Source organism: Bombina bombina, chromosome 11 (genome assembly GCF_027579735.1).
Source record: "Bombina bombina isolate aBomBom1 chromosome 11, aBomBom1.pri, whole genome shotgun sequence".
Lineage (NCBI taxonomy): Eukaryota > Metazoa > Chordata > Amphibia > Anura > Bombinatoridae > Bombina > Bombina bombina.
The window spans coordinates 14,673,208-14,692,482 of NC_069509.1; the positions used below are offsets into that span (position 1 = coordinate 14,673,208).

At 39.1% G+C, this 19,275-nt stretch overlaps 1 protein-coding gene across 2 annotated transcripts in view; it reads right to left on the reverse strand.

Moving 5' to 3' along the window:
* LOC128642111 (uncharacterized) overlaps positions 1-19,275 on the reverse strand; it is a 167,134-nt gene that overhangs the window by 94,256 nt on the left and 53,603 nt on the right. For both annotated transcript variants that reach the window (XM_053694778.1, XM_053694777.1), the window contains exons 5-7: positions 13,451-13,498; positions 11,730-12,006; positions 7,088-7,300 (exon numbers count right to left, since the gene is read on the reverse strand). In XM_053694778.1, coding sequence (XP_053550753.1) covers positions 7,088-7,300; positions 11,730-12,006; positions 13,451-13,498 — 538 coding nt within the window. The remainder of the gene's footprint in view (positions 1-7,087; positions 7,301-11,729; positions 12,007-13,450; positions 13,499-19,275) is intronic.

Sequence of the window (19,275 nt, forward strand, 5' to 3'; positions counted from 1 at the left end):
TATCATTGCTACCAGATCATTAGTACCTAGGTGACAATAACATCTAACTCACTGTCTTTTCTATCATTGCTACCAGATCATTAGTACCTAGGTGACAATAACATCTAACTCACTGTCTTTTCTATCATTGCTACCAGCTCATTAGTACCTAGGTGACAATAACATCTAACTCACTGTCTTTTCTATCATTGCTACCAGATCATTAGTACCTAGGTGACAATAACATCTAACTCACTGTCTTTTCTATCATTGCTACCAGATCATTAGTACCTAGGTGACAATAACATCTAACTCACTGTCTTTTCTATCATTACTACCAGATCATTTGTACCTAGGTGACAATAACATCTAACTCACTGTCTTTTCTATCATTGCTACCAGATCATTAGTACCTAGGTGACAATAACATCTAACTCACTGTCTTTTCTATCATTGCTACCAGATCATTTGTACCTAGGTGACAATAACATCTAACTCACTGTCTTTTCTATCATTGCTACCAGATCATTAGTACCTAGGTGACAATAACCTCTAACTCACTGTCTTTTCTATCATTGCTACCAGATCATTAGTACCTAGGTGACAATAACATCTAACTCACTGTCTTTTCTATCATTGCTACCAGATCATTTGTACCTAGGTGACAATAACATCCAACTCACTGTCTTTTCTATCATTGCTACCAGATCATTTGTACCTAGGTGACAATAACCTCTAACTCACTGTCTTTTCTATCATTGCTACCAGATCATTTGTACCTAGGTGACAATAACATCTAACTCACTGTCTTTTCTATCATCGCTACCAGATAATTAGTACCTAGATAAACAATAACATCTAACTCACTGTCTTTTCTAGCTGCCTTAACAATTCTTGAAATAAGATTTAAATCTCTATGAGCAGTAGAACCTGGAAGACATCTAACCTCTCTCATATCTCCTTTATCGCCATTTATCTGTACATTTCTTAAAATGGAGTCACCTATTGTCAGATACCGGTTAACTATGGATGTGGATCACAACTGCAGACTGTATCTAGAGCCTATATCCTGGACTTAACTGGTTATTCACAATCCTTCAGGTTACGACCTGATTTCCTTATTACAGGAGAGATACTATTTTCAAGTCCTGTAAAGGGAGCACAGTGGAACAGCTGAGTATGTCAGATATATGTGGAAGAACGCCTTTAGCTGATCCTGAATATTCAAAATTGTATAGGTGTCAAGCTAGCAATTCCTCCTTGGATTGGAGGTGTAAAGTAGAAGCTCAACCTGTTTGGTAGTTGCTAGCACGTAGTTTGAGGAGACAGGAACAGTGGCTGAGTGCAGCTCCGTTTTAACCGCTGTGATGCGCTGATGTGGGTGTGAGCGGGAGCACCAATCAGGTGCGCGGATTTGCTGACAGCCTGAGACTGGAAGTTTGAGCAACCGGAAATTTTTATGTACACAGTGGCTAAACCGCGGGGTTCTCAGTTGTAGTATGTCTAGTGACTTGTACCTTAGCATCCTTAGCAATAGTTTGTTGAAGTTGAAGGAGAGAGCAGGAATCCTTGCTTGCGAGCAATATCAGCTTAAATCAGCGTGTGCACAGGAAACAGCTTGCTTGGTAATAGCTCAGTAAAGATCAAATCGAGCTAAAGGTAATGAATCCTCAGAGGCAAGTAGAACTAAATCCTTCAGTAGGTATAAAGCTGTAGGCAAGAGGTAAATCTTTGTGGAAGTAATTCAGTACAGGAGAAGCCAGAAAGGTTTAGAATGAGCTTGTTCCAGGAACGTATTAGCTTCACAACTAAACATTAATTGGCAGGTGTGTGCAGGAGGTGCAGGGTTTTGTAGAGCAGGTTTAAGGCGTTTACACCAGAGCATCTGACATGTCCCCCCATCAAAGGTGCTGCACTGCAGCAAGAGGTCCAGGTCTATCAGGATGATCCCAATGGTAATGAGCAACCAGACAAGAAGCATGGAGATTTGTGGAAGGCTCCCAGGAATCCTCGTCGGAGGTATAACCCTTCCACCAAATCAGATATTGCAGTACCCCACAAAACACTCTAGAATCCAGGATGGAACCAATCTCATAGACGTCCTCTTCGACCTGTATCGGTGGATGTGGGAGAACAGAAGTTTGTTGCCTAGTCAGGGTGAAGGGTTTCAATAGAGAAACATGGAATGTTTGATGAATGTGGAATTCCAGAGGCAAAGCTCGGGTTACAGCATTATCGTTTACCACTTTTGTGATCTCAAAAGGACAGATGAAAAGATAGGAGAATTTCCGGCTCTGTGTTTTCAATTTCAGATGTCGAGTAGACAACCAGACTTTGTCACCTATCCGGTATGGGGGAGGCTTCCCCCTTTTGGAATCATAGTACCGTTTTTGTCTGTCTTGAGCTAATTTTATGTTCTCCTTGAGGTAGGTAAAAATTTCTGTTAGGGAATTGGTGGTCTCGTCTACTTGAGGAGATGTGGTGTTCAAGTGAGGGAACAATTGGAAGGTTGGATGGTACCCATAGTTAGCATAGAAAGGTGAACAGTTAGTGGAGCTGTTTAAGGTGTTGTTGTAGGCATATTCTGCCATAGGTATGTTGTTATACCACTCACCTTGCTAGTAAGCACAGTAACATCTGATGTACTGCTCTATCCATTGATTCACTCTTTCAGTTTACCCATTAGTTTGGGGATGATAGGCAGTACTATAACGGTGATCAATTTGGAGAATGGTGCAGAGTTGCCTCCAGAATCTGGACGTGAATTGCGAGCCTCTATCTGACACTATGACGGAAGGGATTCGGTGTAGACGAACTATATGAGTTAAGAATAAGGCTGCTGTTTCCGAGGATGTAGGTAGTTTTTTTATAAGGAATGATGTGAGCCATTTTGGTGAGAAGGTCCATGAATACCATGATGGTGTTACAGTTGTTGGATGGGGGAAGGTCGACTATGAAATCCATTCCTACTGTGTGCCACGGTCTTTCTGGTACTGGGAGAGGTTTTAGCAAACCATAAGGTCGGGAATTTCTCAGATTTTGAGGTAGCGCAAATATGGCAAGCCTTGATGTAATCCTCGACAGATTGGTGCATCTTCGGCCACCAATAGTTCCTTTTAATTAAATCAGTAGTTTTGTGGACACCTGGATGGCCAGCTAAAGGTGAATCATGGTGGTTTTGGAGTATGGTATCCCTCAATGTGGGAGGTATATATTAGTATCAGCAATGTAGTCCCTTCGAGTAAATGTTTCCAGTGTTCAAGGGAGGCTTTGATTACAAGTAGTTCCTTCTCTCCGATTGGGTAGTTCCTTTCAGGAGGTGTCATCAATCTGGAGTAATAGGCTACAGGATGTATGGGTTCGGTAGGAGACTTACGTTGCGAGAGAATAGCCCCCAAAGCATACTCGGATGCATCCAAATCTAGGATAAACTGTAGATCTGAATCAGGAAACTGTAGGATGGGGGCTACTGTAAAAGATTCCTTTAGATAATCGAAAGCCTTTTGTGCCTCTGGAGTCCAAGAGAAGTGTCCCTGAGTTCCAGTAAGTCTACTTAGGGGTCTGGCAATGTTGGAAAAACCTTTTATGAACTTACCCGAGAAACCGCTGCACATCTTTTTTACAGGTAGGTATTGGCCATCTTTTTATAGCTTCTATTTTTCCTTCTTCCATTTTGACACCAGAGGAGGAAATATTGTATCCAAGGAAGGTTATTTCTTTTGTATGAAAGGTACACTTCTCTGGTTTCGCATAAAGCTGGTGAGTCCTTAATCTTCCAAGGACCCAACGTACATGTTTCTTATGGTCTTCTATATTGTCCGAGTATATTAGGATATTGTCAAGATAAATTGCCAGGCACACGTCCAATAGATCTCTGAAGATGTTGTTAATGAAGTATTGGAACGTGGCAGGGGCATTGCAGAGCCCAAATGGCATCACAGTGTACTCATATAGACCATAGCGAGTCCTGAACGCTGTGAGCCATTCATCCCCCTCTCTGATCCTGACCAGGTTGTATGCTCCTCTAAGGTCCAGTTTGGTATAGATGGTTGCTTGGCTGAGACGTTCAACTAATTTGGGTATAAGAGGTAAGGGATATCTATTTTTCTTTGTTCTCTTGTTAAGTTTGCGGTAATCGATAATGGGACGTAGGGAGTTGTCCTTGTTCTTCACAAAGAAGATACCAGATCCTGCTGGTGAAGTTGAAGGCCTGATGAACCCATTCTTCAAGTTTTTCTCCAGGTATGCTTTCAGGTGTTCCAGTTCTGGTTGTGACAGGGGATATACATGTCCATAAGGTATACTGGAGTCAGGTATCAATTCTATGGAACAGTCGTATATACGATGTGGGGGTATTGATTCGGCTTGTTTCTTATCGAAGACGTCTAGGAAATCATGGTACTCTTTAGGTACAGTTACCTTGGTTACCTGTAACAGCTTCTGATGTGGATAACACGAGTTGAGACAATAGGGTGAATTAAAATCCACTTGAAAAGTCTGCCAATGTATATAAGGTTGGTGTAATTGAAGCCATGACAAACCTAGAACAATAGGATATAATGGCGAGGGTATGACATCAAAGGAGATGTATTCTATATGACCTGTACCCATAGTGACCTTGAGTGGGATGGTGTGGTGAGTAATAGGACCAGAGTTTACATAGGAACCATAAATAACTCGAATCGACACAGGCATTGCTTTTACTTGAAGTGGGATTTTATTTTTCTTTACAAGTGACAAATCAAGGAAGTTGGAATAGGCTCCAGAGTCTACGATGGCTTCAGCTTGTAGTGCTAGATGATCCCACTGCAAGGAGAGAGACATGGTACAGTAAGCTATGTTAGTAACTTTATTAGTGAAACAATTCTTTGTGTCATATATCTTACTTCTTTTCTGATGTTGGAGTAGTGGGCAGTCCTTCACTGCATGAGTTGGTGATGCACAGTACATGCATAGGTTCTTTTGTTTTCGACAAAATCTTTCTTCGGGCTGCAGTGGGCCTTTGGTAAACCCAATCTCCATGGGAACAGCAGTATCCTTTCCTGTGGGTGGTGCAGTGAAATATCTTTGGTTGCCTTCAGGCTGCTGGCGTTCAGCCCTTCTCTCTCTAAGCCTTCTGTCTATCTGGATTGAGAGGCTCATTATCCCTTCCAGGGACCTCAGGAGTTCAATTCTTGCTAGTTCATCTTTGAGGGGGTCTGACAACCCTAAACAGTATTGGTTACGGAGGGCGATATCACTCCATTCTGAATCCTTAATATACAACTTGAATTCGGACAGGTATTCCTCGACTGGGTGCCTGTCCTGTTTCAGAGAGCGCATCTTGGCCTCAGTGGTCAGTTGTTTCGGGGTGTCTTCATATAACAAACTCATTTTTGTAAAGATATCAGTAAGTGATCCCAGTATGGGGTCATTATTTTCAAAGAAAGAATCAGCCCATACTCTGGGTTCTCCAGATAGGAAAGATATGACAGTCATAACCTTAAGCCTCTTTGTGTGATAGGTCTTGGATCTCATCTGAAAAAGCAGGTAGCAGGCATTTCTGAATTGTCTAAATACTTTTCTATCCCCAGAGAATATTTCAGGCAAGCAAATCTGAGGTTCTGGGGTGTTATCCTTAATTATAGCCCTGAGGCTGTCATTTTGTAACTGGAGCTCTCTTAACCCCTGTGAAAGTTGATCCCCAACCCTTTGTGATAGATTGTATACTACATTTGGCAAGTCCGCTGGATCCATAATAGGGCCAATTAATATGTCAGATAGCGGTTAACTATGGATGTGGATCACAACTGCAGACTGTATCTAGAGCCTATATCCTGGACTTAACTGGTTATTCACAATCCTTCAGGTTATGACCTGATTTCCTTGTTACAGGAGAGATACTATTTTCACGTCCTGTAAAGGGAGCACAGTGGAACAGCTGAGTAGGTCAGATATATGTGAGAAAATGCCTTTAGCTGATCCTGAATATGCAAAATTGTATAGGTGACAAGCTAGCAATTCCTCCTTGGATTGGAGGTGTAAAGTAAAAGCTCAACTTGTTTGGTAGTTGCTAGCACGTAGTTTGAGGAGACAGATGCAGGAACAGTGGCTGACTGCAGCTCCGTATGAACCGCTGTGACGCGCTGATGTGGGCGTGAGCAGGAGCACCAATCAGGTGCGCAGATTTGCTGATAGCCTGAGACTGAAAGTTTGAGCAACCGGAGACTTTTATGTACACAGCGGTTAAACCGCAGGGTTCTCAGCTGTAGTATGTCTAGTGACTTGTACCTTAGCGTCCTTAGCAATAGTTTGTTGAAGGAGAGAGCAGGAATCCTTGCTTGCGAGCAATATAGGCTTAAATCAGCGTGTGCACAGGAAACAGCTTGCTTAGTAATAGCTCAGTAAAGATCAAATCGAGCTAAAGGTAACAAATCCTCAGAGGCAAGTAGAACTAAATCCTTCAGTAGGTATAAAGCTGTAGGCAAGAGGTAAATCTTCGTGGAAGTAATTCAGTACAGGAGAAGATAGGAGGTTTAGAATGAGCTTGTTCCAGGAACGTATTCGCTTCACAACTAAACATTAATTGGCAGGTGTCTGTTGGAGGTGCAGGATTTTGTAGAGCAGGTTTAAAGGCGTATACACCAGAGCATAAGTTCCTGACACCTATTAACAATGTCTTAAAGAAATCTACATATGTAGTTCTTACCTTGGATTTCTTGTTACTTTGGATGTAGACTGCATTTATCATTGCACAAGCAATGCTGGTGAAATGCTTGTGCAATGCCGCCCCCTGCTCACTGGCCTCTAGCAGGGGCTGTCAATCATCCCGATAGTAAGGTGGTGGACAGGTTATGGAGCAGCAGTCTTATGACCACTGCTTCTTAACTTCTATTTCAGACGAGCCTGAAACGATAGGTCTCCGAAGCAGCATCCGCTGCTTAATTAATGGAGCCCATTGAGTTTTATAGCAAGAACACATAAGCAAGAAAAAAATGTCACAAGAACTATTAATGGGAATGAAACCCATTCAGAAGTAAATCAACCAAAACTACAAACAGTGTAGGATATAACACACAGCAGTTCAACCACTTCAATAGCTTCTAGACCCTAGCAAGCAGCAAGATACCTGTACTCATGATGTCTCTCATCCGCTGAAGCTTCTCTGGCAAACAACTCTCATGGGGTGACTGGTTTAGTAGCAATAACTTCTCCTCTTCATTAAATAGGAACAGGTCATGAGCCATATCACTAATTTTAGTTTGTGCATTAAGAATCCTGTTTTTCTCCTCAGGACCACTCTCCTCCAAGTCATCAATTACGACAAATACATTTGCTGCTCCTTTAGATAAACAGAAACTCAATCATAATATGTTCTTCTCATGTCATTAACATAAAAATAATAGAGTTATAGTACTAATAAAATGTGCTAACTGATACCAATTAATGACAGTTTTGTTTATATTGTAAAGGGGACAATCCACTTTCTTACAATGTCATTGATTGGTATCAGGTCTATAATGTAATGTGATAATGTAATTTCTTAGTTACCTTTTTATGAAATCTAAAAACTTAATTTTGACAAATTTAGGCTAGATTACAAGTGGAGCAGTATTTAGCGACCCCACTCGAGCACTAATACCGCTAAAAGTAAGTATTACAAGTTGAATCGGATATGTTGAGCACACAAACTTCTTCTCACCATATAATTCAATGGAGAGCGCAAACTGAAAAAAAAACTAACAGGAGATAAACCTACTGCGTAACACAAAGGTAGTTATGAATAATTTACATTCCGATGTTCTTCACATAGAAGAAAATAGTCTTTTTATTTTTAAATATATTGTCTGGGGTTGCTGTGTTCCTTGTTCAGAGAGGAATTGCCTGGTATTTCGGCACTGGACAGATTGTATAATATCAAATTGAAGGAGGCACTCACTAATCTTTTTCAGAATTGTGGTTATAATCCGTGTGACTCCCCTTTTTCAGTGTGTCCCCGAAATGTCACACGGATTAAAACCAGGATTCTGAAAAAGACCAGTGAGTGCCTCCTTCAATTTGCTGCATTAAACTGTTGGCACCCTGGCTGATGTATGTCTGAGTAAGAGTGCGCTTTATCTTGAACATATATATATATATATATATATATATATATATATATATATATATATATATATATATATATATATATATATATATATATAAAATGTTTTTTAAACATGGATTTGAACTCTCACCTTGCATATACAACTGCCAGGGTGTCAGGAAATATAGATTCAATTCACTAAAACAAAATATCCGCACTCAAAAAAACTATAAAGTTTTTTTCATTTAAGACCAGTGAGTGCGGATATATATATATATATATATATATATATATATATATATATATATATACTGTATGTAATGTGACAACACTGAAGAAATGACGCTTTGCTACAATGTAAAGTAGTGAGTGTACAGCCTGTATAACAGTGTAAATTTGCTTTCACCTCAAAATAACTCAACAAACAGCCATTAATGTCTAAACCGTTGGCAACAAAAGTGAGTACACCCCTAAGTGGAAATGTCCAAATTGGGCCCAATTAGCCATTTTTCCTCCCCGGTCTCATGTGACTCATTAGTGTTACAAGGTCTTAGGTGTGAATGGGGAGCAGGTGTGTTAAATTTGGTGTTATCGCTCTCACACTCTCTCATACTGGTCACTGGAAGTTCAACATGGCACCTCATGGCAAAGAACTCTCTGAAGATCTGAAAAAAAACAATTGTTACTATACATCATGATGGCCTAGGCTATAAGAAGATTGCCAAGACCCTGAAACTGAGCTGCACAGGACAGGTTCAACTCAGAACAGGTCTTGCCATGGTCGACCAAAGAAGTTGAGTGCACATGCTCAATGTCATATCCAGTGGTTGTCTTTGGGAAATAGGCATATGAGTGCTGCCAGCAATGCTGCAGAGGTTGAAGGGGTGGGGGGTCAACCTGTCAGTGCACAGACCATACGCCGCACACTGCATCAAATTAGTCTGCATGGCTGTCATCCCAGAAGGTAGCCTCTTCTAAAGATGATGCACAAGAAACCCTGCAAACAGTTTGCTGAAGACAAGAAGACTAAGGACATGGATTACTGGAACCATGTCTTGTGGTCCGATGAGACCAAGATAAACTTATTTGTTTCAGATGGGGTGAAGCGTGTGTGGTACAAAGACAAGTGTGTCTTGCCTACAGTCAAATATGGTGGTGGGGGTGTCATGGTCTGGGCCTGCATGAGTGCTGCCAGCACTGGGGAGTTACAGTTCATTGAGGGAACCATGAATGCCAACATGTATTGAGACATACTGAAGCAGAACATGATCCCCTCCCTTCGGAGACTGGGCTACAGGGCAGTATTCCAACATGATAACGACCCCAAACACACCTCAAAGATGACCACTGCCTTGCTAAAAGAGCTGAAGGTAAAGGTGATGGACTGGCCAAGCATGTCTCCAGACCTAAACCCTATTGAGCATTTGTGGGACATCCTCAAACGGAAGGTGCGGGAACGCAAGATCTCTAACATCGACCAGCTCCGTGATGTCGTCATGGAGGAGTGGAAGAGGACTCCAGTGGCAACCTGTTAAGCTCTGATGAACTCTATGCCCAAGAGGGTTAAGGCAGTGCTGGAAAATAATGGTGGCCACACAACATATTGACACTTTGGGCCCAATTTGGACATTTTCACTTAGGGGTGTACTCACTTTTGTTGCCAACGGTTTAGACATTAATGGCTGTGTGTTGAGTTATTTTGAGGGTACAGCAAATTTACACTGTTATACAGGCTGTACACTCACTACTTAACATTGTAGCAAAGTGTCATTTCTTCAGTGTTGTCACATGAAAAGATATAATAAAATATTTACAAAAATGTGAGGGGTGTACGCACTTTTGTGAGATACTATATATATATATATATATATATATATATATATATGTGAATATATAACGGTATATACGGATATATATAGGAATATATATTTAAAAATGCATAGGGGCCTAATTATTAATGTGCGAGCGGACATGATCCGATATTGTGGATCATGTCCGCTGAACACCGATAAATGTTATCATTGCTCCAGCAGTTCTGGTGAACTGCTGGTGCAATGCTGCCCCCTGCAGATTTGCGGCCAATCACAGGGGGTGTCAATCAACCCGATCGTATTGGATTGGGTAGATTTCCGGCGATGTCTGTCTGCTGCCTCAGAGCAGGCGGACAGGTTATGGAGCAGCTGTCTTTAGACCGCTGCTTCATAACTGGTGTTTCTGGCAAGCCTGAAGCCTCACCAGAAACATGGGGCTTCAAGCTCCATACGGAGCGTGATAAATATGCCCCATAGAACATTTTTCCCTATTTGAAGAATATTGGAATGTACATTTTCACAGTACATACAAAATAAAAAACATTATTAAATATTAAAATGTATGAAAAATTATTTTTCTTATTTTCAGGTACTTGAGTGACAAGGGCTCTAAAGTATATATATATATATATATATATATATATATATATATATATATATATATGTGTGTGTACATGTGTATATAAATATGTGTGCCAATTACTGCGGGCATGATGTTTTAATATTGCAGGTGGGCTAACATTAGCACACCACTTGTAATCTGCGTGCCACTTGTAATCTGCGTGCCACTTGTAATCTGTGTGCCATTTGTAATTTGCGTGCCACTTGTAATCTGCGTGCCACTTGTAATCTGCGTGCCACTTGTAATCTGTGTGCCATTTGTAATCTGCATGCCACTTGTAATCTGCGTGCCACTTGTAATCTGCGTGCCACTTGTAATCTGTGTGCCATTTGTAATTTGCGTGCCACTTGTAATCTGCGTGCCACTTGTAATCTGCGTGCCACTTGTAATCTGCGTGCCATTTGTAATCTGCGTGCCACTTGTAATCTGCGTGCCACTTGTAATCTAGCCCTTTATGTGCAAATATGTTGTTAAAATGATGTTGCAAATAAAATGTAACAGTAGCAATGCTGTATATTTTCATAGCTTTTTCTTAAACCTCAGTTTACTTAAAGGGATAGGAAAGTCAAAAATAAATTTGCATGATTCAGCTAGAGCGTGTCATTTTAAGATACTTTTAAATTCACTTCTATTTTCAAATGTGCTTCGTTCTCTTGGTATCCCTTGTGGAAAAAGAATACGCACATATCCTACACAAGTGGGAGCTGATGCTAATTGGTGCCTGCACACATTTGTCTCTTGTGATTTGCTAACTAGATGCATTCAGCTAGCTGCCAGTAGTGCAATGCTGCTCCATCAGCAAAGGATAACAAAAGAATGAAGCACATTTTGATAATAAAAGTAAATTTGAAAGTTGTTTACAATAGTATGTTCTATCCAAATTATGAAAGACATTTTTTGGGGTTTCCTGTCCCTTTAAAGGTATATGAAACCCAAGCTTTTCCTTTTATGGTTCAGTTACAGCATACAATTTTAAACAGCTTTTTAATTTACTTATATTATCACATTTTCTTTATTCTCTTGGAATCTTCTGTTGAAAAACAAGTATGTAAGCTCATGATTATGCACATGTCAGGCAGCAGTGTGCACAATATGGCAGCAGTTTTACAAGAGCACTATTTCCTGCCATGTAGCGCTACAGACACTGACCTATGTATCTTTAAAGCAAGCAATACTATGGGAACAAAGTACATTTGCTAATACATATTTTGGGTTTCACATCCCTTTAAAGCTGTTGAACAGTTTTCCTCACCAAGAGTAGCAGACAGATATTTCAGCTCATGGTCATACAGGGAATCAGGTACACCTATGATATTGACTCTTCCTTGGTTCTTTGTATGGTACAGAACAGCAAATGTACAATTAGAGACCTCTTCTTCAAACTTGTGCCGTCTATTGTTGAAAATGTAGACAGGTCTCACTTTATTCACATTATTGCTAAAGTATCGGGATTGCAATATGTCCAGAAGCCATTTATAATTAGACTGGTCATCCCTCGAGAAGATGCCCACAGTATGTTTACCAGATACCTGTAGAAAAATATCCGATGACTTTCTGCAAAAGCCACATTACTCAAAACCAAAACAGATGAGGTATGAACACATTTTTCCTGTAATGAGTATCTGTGATTTTGGTGTTTTATGTTATTAATAAAGTAGCTGGATTACAATATGTCCTGTAGTCAAGTTTAATTATAAATTACTTTGTAAATTTTATGTAACACCTAAATTAGCTGCAAGGTGGTCCAATTGTGAAAGAAGATGTATTAAATGTAACCTATATGGCCCTAATTTAAAACATCTTCTTTGGGAATGCCCACAAATTATAAATTTTTTGGCAAAGGTTGGTTTCTGGGCTTCAAGGGTGTTTAAAGACAATTTAAACGGGAAAATACTAGATTGATGACAATGATAATTCTGATGGCAAGAAAATGTAAAATGAAAAGATGGCTTTTAAAACGAGGACCTAGTATGCAGGAACTTCAGATGGCCCTTTTAGACCAAATGAATATAGAAATATTTGATGTATTGTATGAAAAAGAAGCAAGAATTAATGACTTTATAAAAAATGAGGAGATCTTATTAACATTTTAGAACCTTATGTAAAAAATAGAATCTTGGTCCCACTCGTCCCTTATATAAAGGCCTAGGTGGGCCACGATTACCCCACATAATCTGTATATGTTCTCGAGTCCACAGGTGAATAAATTCTGAATAAAGCCCTGTATTGGCTGGGGTGAACAGTGTAATGCCTTATCTAATGCCATATTTAGTTCAAATTAGGTTTAAGATGTGAATTAAACTCTGTGATTTGACATATTCTTACTAAGGACATAGTGAATATGGTGAAAGTCAATTTTGAACATGCTTAACTAATGTTTCATAAATGTATTATGATGTTGTAACTTTATGCACTTTATGCCCTTTTATACTATTGATGAATTTTATATCTGCCAAATTTGTAATACATTCAACAATAAAACATGTATAAAGTAAAAAGATTTTCTGACTGCATATAGGCATTACCTTCAGAAAAATATTGAGGTATTTTCTACAAAACCTTTTAAGACATCTAAATGCAGATTACTGAGGGTCTACAAGAAAGATGTTTGGGACAAAAAGGTTTTTACATATTTGGGGGTTAAACACAATCCTTTAGAGAAACTTATCAAAAGATTTTTCTACAACCCACCCCATAAACTATAATGGTGGTTTCTGTTGAAAAAACATTAGATATGTTTTTAAAAGGTTTTGTGATAGACCGGTTGGTTTGGTAAAATACAAAACAGGTTGCAGGTGCATAAGCAAATGCATTGCCAATGTGTTACAAACTTGTCTATTTGGTTAGTTCTATACTTTGTAACTGATTGATATAATAATATGAATTGCATTTAATGACTAGTAATAATCTCACCAAGGGCCCTGGGATATATATGAATAAGCAGATAAATCAAAAGTAAAACTAAAAACTTACAATAGTTGAAAAATAATTCCAGAATGATTGTAGAGTCCATATGAAGCTCTATAGAAAAATATAAAAGTTAAAAAGAATGTTGAATATGATTTGATATAAATTATTTCCCTAATGGAGATAAATTGTAGCGATGAGGGTGAATATTTGACCATATAAAACAAAAGAATAAAACAAAATCTTCTTAGTAATATTAATAGTGTGTGTTATGGGCTTTAGGTACTTACAAGACTGCCTCACCTGAGTATCATTACCTGTCTGTTGTATATGATCACCATATGTTATATTTATTTTTAGACATGTGCACGGGTGAAACATTTGGTTCAGCCAAATATTTCAGATTGAATATTCATTAAGTTTAGTTTTTTGAATATTCCTCAGCCAATTCCGTATTATTATTTTTTTAAACTAAACAAATGCTGATTTTGTTGAACATTTACATTAGTTTTCATTAAACAAATGTAAATGTTTCTTTGCAACAAGTGAAAATGTTCACCTGTAACGTTACATGCTTACCTTTATGTAGCGTTACATACCTACCTCTATGTAGCATTACATACCTAACTCTATGTAGTGTTACATACCTACCTCTATGTAGCTTTATATGCTTACCTCTATGTAGCATTACATACCTACCTCTATGTAGCGTTACATACCTACCTCTATTTAGCGTTACATACCTACCTCTATGTAGCGTTACATACCTACCTCTATGTAGCATTACATACCTACCTCTATGTAGCGTTACATACCTACCTCTATGTAGTGTTACATACCTACCTCTATGTAGCGTTACATACCTACCTCTATGTAGCGTTACATACCTCTATGTAGTGTTACATACCTACCTCTATGTAGCATTACATACCTACCTCTATGTAGTGTTACATACCTACCTCTATGTAGCGTTACATACCTACCTCTATGTAGCGTTACATACCTCTATGTAGTGTTACATACCTACCTCTATGTAGCATTACATACCTACCTCTATGTAGCGTTACATACCTCTATGTAGTGTTACATACCTACCTCTATGTAGCGTTACATACCTACCTCTATGTAGCGTTACATACCTACCTCTATGTAGTGTTACATACCTACCTCTATGTAGCATTACATACCTACCTCTATGTAGCGTTACATACCTCTATGTAGCGTTACATACCTACCTCTATGTAGCCTTACATACCTACCTCTATGTAGCATTACATACCTACCTCTATGTAGCGTTACATACCTACCTCTATGTAGTGTTACATACTTACCTCTATGTAGCGTTACCTACCTACCTCTATGTAACGTTACATACCTACCTCTATGTAGCGTTACATACCTACCTATTTATAGCGTTACATACCTACCTCTATGTAGCATTACATACCTAACTCTATGTAGCATTACATACCTACCTCTATGTAGCGTTACATACCTACCTCTATGTAGCGCTACATACCTACCTCTATGTTATTTAACGCTCCAGCTCAAACAGTAACTGCTCTATAAGTAAGATTTTTGTGCTCTTTGGGTTGCGCTTATGTTATAAATTGAAAGTATACTGTTTTACACTATTGTGCTAACCAGACAATAGCAAAAAAACTAACTTAGAATATTGTGTGCAAGTTCAAATATTCCCCCATAGAAGCCCACTCAACTTGCGCACAAACTCAATCACAAATTCTATATGCTTCTTGCCCTTTTCTATGTCAGAGGGCTATGCTGTTTGCATTTTTTTCCCATTCCTGAAACTGCCATATAAGGAAATTGATAATTTTGCTTTATATGTTGTTTTTTCTCTTACATTTGCAAGATGTCTCAATCTGATCCTGTCTCAGAAACACTGTTGGAACCCTGCTGCCTGATAACACTTCTACCAAAGCTAAGTGCATTTGTTGTAAATTTCCGGAGATTATGGGGCATATGTATCAAGCTCCGTATGGAGCTTGATGCCCCGTGTTTCTGGCGAGTCATAAGGCTCGCCATAAACAGTAGTTATGAAGCAGCGGTCACAAAGACTGCTGCTCCATAACCTGCCCACCTGCTCTGAGCAGGCAGACAGACATCGCAACAATACAACCCGATCGAGTATGATCGGGTTGATTAACAGCCCCATGCTGGTGGCCTATTGGCCGCGAGTCTGCAGGGGGCAGCGTTGCACCAGCAGCTCTTGTGAGCTGCTGGTGCAATGATGAATACGGCGAGCGTATTGCTCGCCGTATTCAGCGGAGTCTGGTGGACCTGATCCGCACTGGCGGATCAGGTCCGCCAGACTTTCATAACTAGAGGCCTATATCTCCAGCTGTGGTATGTAATAGTTGTCATGATAAGCTTTTACATGCAGAGAATGTGTCCATCAGTAATAGTACAATGCCTGTTGTTCCTTAAACATCTAATGTACATGATATACCTGTGAATATAAAATATTTTATTGCTGATGCGATTCAGAAGGCTTTGTCTGCCATCCTGCCTTCTAATAAACGTAAAGGTCTTTTAAAACTTCTCATAAAGTTGATGACATTTTTAATGACCGACAACATACTGAATTATCCTCTTCTGATGAGGATCTATCTGATTTAGAAGATCCTTCCTCAGATATTGACACAGACAAATCTACTTATTTATTTAAAATGGAGCATATTTATTCCTTGTTAAAAGAAGTGTTGATTACATTGGATATTGAGGAAATTAGTCCACTTGATATTAAAACTAGTAAATGTTTAAATTCTGTTTATAAACCTCCTGTGGTTACTCTAGAGGTTTTTCCAGTTCCTGATGCTATTTCTGATATGATTTCTAAGGAATGGAATAGGCCTGGTACTACTTTTATTTCTTCTTCAAGGTTTAAAAAATCGTATCCTTTGCCAGGATGCTGACATGGTATCTAAGTCTAGATCACATTCTCTTTCTTTCCAAGGTAATAAGTTATTTGGTTCTCAGTTGGATTCGATTATTTCAACTGTCACTGGGGGGAAGGGAGTTTTTTGCCTCAGGATAAGAGACCTAAGGGTAAATCTAAAGCTTCTAACTATTTTCGTTCCTTTCGACAACATAAGGAACATAAACCTAATTCTTTCCCCAAAGAATCTGGTTCCAATTGGAAATCTACTTCAAGTTGGAGTAAATCAAAACCGTTTAAGAAACAAAAGCCAGCCCCCAAGTCTGCATGAAGGTGCGGCCCTCATTCCAGCTCAGCTTGTAGGGGGCAGATTAAGATTCTTCCAAAATATTTGGGCAGATTCTGTCCAAAATCAAAGGATTCAGAGTATTGTCTCTCAAGGGTACCGAATAGGATTCAGAGTAAGACCTCCTGTGAGAAGATTTTTTTCTCTCAGGCATCCCAGCAAATCCAGTAAAGGCTCAGGCTTTTCTGAAGTGTGTTTCAGACCTGGAGCTTTCAGGGGTAATCATACCAGTTCCGTTTCAGGAACAGGGTCTGGGGTTTTATTCAAATCTATTCATTGAGGCCTACTTATCAAGCCGTCAACCGCAAATACGCTGGAATTCCGCAGCATAATAGTGGTGAGCCTGATTCGCTTCATTTACCAAAGCTTATAGACTGGCAAAAGTTGAATTTTGTGACGTAACATACGATTTGCCGGTTTCAGTCCGACACAGATCGATGCTTACATCATTACAGATGTTCCGAAAGCAAATTCGTCACTATCTGACAACTTTTGCTAGTTATCAAATTGCTACCAGGTACGCTTGCCGCTATTCCAGCCCAGCGTACCTGGTTTTCAATCCACCACCCTGGAGAAGTGTAACTGCCTTGCTACGTACGTTTCACCCCTAATGGCACGGGGCTTCTTCGGGCTACGTCTGATAGCGTCACTACAGAGCGATGCCCTTTTTGATCAGTGAGACTCCGTCTTCTTTTCCCAGGTGATTTCAAAGAAATATTCTATGTACAAAATGATATACATTATACAGCTTGTGGCTATATGTGGCTTATCCCAGTTTTTACCAATTGTTATTTTAACAATCAACCAATTTGACATATGATAACACTGTGTGATGGCAGAACAAAATACAATCTATTTCGCCAACTTTTAATAAATTCTTTGGAGTATTTATTACAAACTATTCAATGTGGTCACAATAATATACTTTATTCTTAGTATATATTAAGATATTTGCAAGGAAGAAATTATTTATTAGCACTTTAAAAAAGGAGCAACATTCTGTTCCTCATTCATTCCATTCGGTTTTAGAGAACCTAAGTTGAATATCCACTTGCATTCCTTTTGTAATAATAGTTTATCCAGGTTACCACCTCTTTGTAACAAGGTAGATGTTCCAGGAGGAGTCGATCAAATGAACTGTGATATTGATAAACTAGAAGACTGGTCAAATAAATGGGATCTGAAATTTAATATTACCAAGAGCAAAATTATGCATATAGGATCCAAAACCCCAAAGGCCAATTATAGTCTCAATGGTACATTACTGAATGTAATTAAAGTAGAAAGGGACTTGGGAATTATTATTTCAGATGATTTAAAATTTGGTACACAATGCAGCAGTGCAGCCAGCAAGGCCAGTCAAATGCTTGGTTGCATTGGAAAAGGTATAAGTAGCAGAAATAAAAAGGTTCTTATGCCACTTTACAGATCATTAGTTAGACCAAATATGGAATACTGTGTACAGTTCTGGAGAAAATATCTTCAGAAAGATATAAATAAACGAGACGCTGTCCAAAGGAGGGCTACTAAATGGTACATGGTCTAAAATATAAAACGTACAAAGAAAGACTCTATGATCTAAATATGTATAGTTTAGAGGACAAAAGGGAAAGAGGTGACATGATAGAAACCTTTAAATATATGAAGGGACTTAATAAAATAGAAGCATTTTTCACAAAAAAATAAATGCCAAAACAAGGGGTCACAATCTAAAGTTAGAGGGTAGCAGATTCAGGAGAAATTTGAGGAAGCATTTTTTTACAGAAAGGGTGGTGGATTCATGGAATGAACTTCCATTTGAGGTGGTAAACACAAAGAGTGTAAAGGAATTTAAAAATGCATGGGACATGCATAAGGCTATCCTAAGGAAAAAGTAACATGTAATATGGGTAGGCTTGATTGGCCTTTTTGGTTCTTATCTACCGTCAAATTCTATGTTTATATATGGAAATAAAAGTGTCTAGCTACACTGCTTGTTTTTATGTATTTATATTTTATGTCCCTTTTATGTTCCTTTATCCTATCTCTTAACTCACAATAGGTTTTTCCTATAAAATATTGGGGGCAATTGCACTGAAGCATATATGCAACCCCTTCTGTCTTACATGTTATATGTCCTCTTACTCTATGTATTTTTCCTGTAGTGTCACAGAACATATTACCCCTTAACAGATTATTACAGACGGAGCATTTTGTGCATCTGAAATTGCCATCTCTTGTATTTATTAAGCTATATTTGGCTATCTGAGTCTTTGAACAGACTGCTTACCAGTCTGTCCTTTAGATTAGGTGCTCGCCTAGGTGTAAGGTTTGGTCTCACCCCAACCATTTTCTCTATTGATTTATCTAGAGTTAAAATGTGCCAATGTCTTCTTAGAATGGAAGCCACACTTCCCCATTGTTCATTAAAAGTACTAATAAAGGGGGCGGAGCCAGCCATCGAGGTGAATGGCTGCACTTTGAGTGAGCTCCTGAGGCAGCCCCAGATTAAACTCCTAAAACTGTGTACAAGGTACAAGAAATGTACTTTAGCTATGGATGCTAGCACTTGAAGATCAATCCTCACACTTTATTCGACTTGAAAAAGACTTCCGGTCCGGATTCAGCCTCAGCCATCTACTACAGCCCCCGGCTTCATTTTGGGCC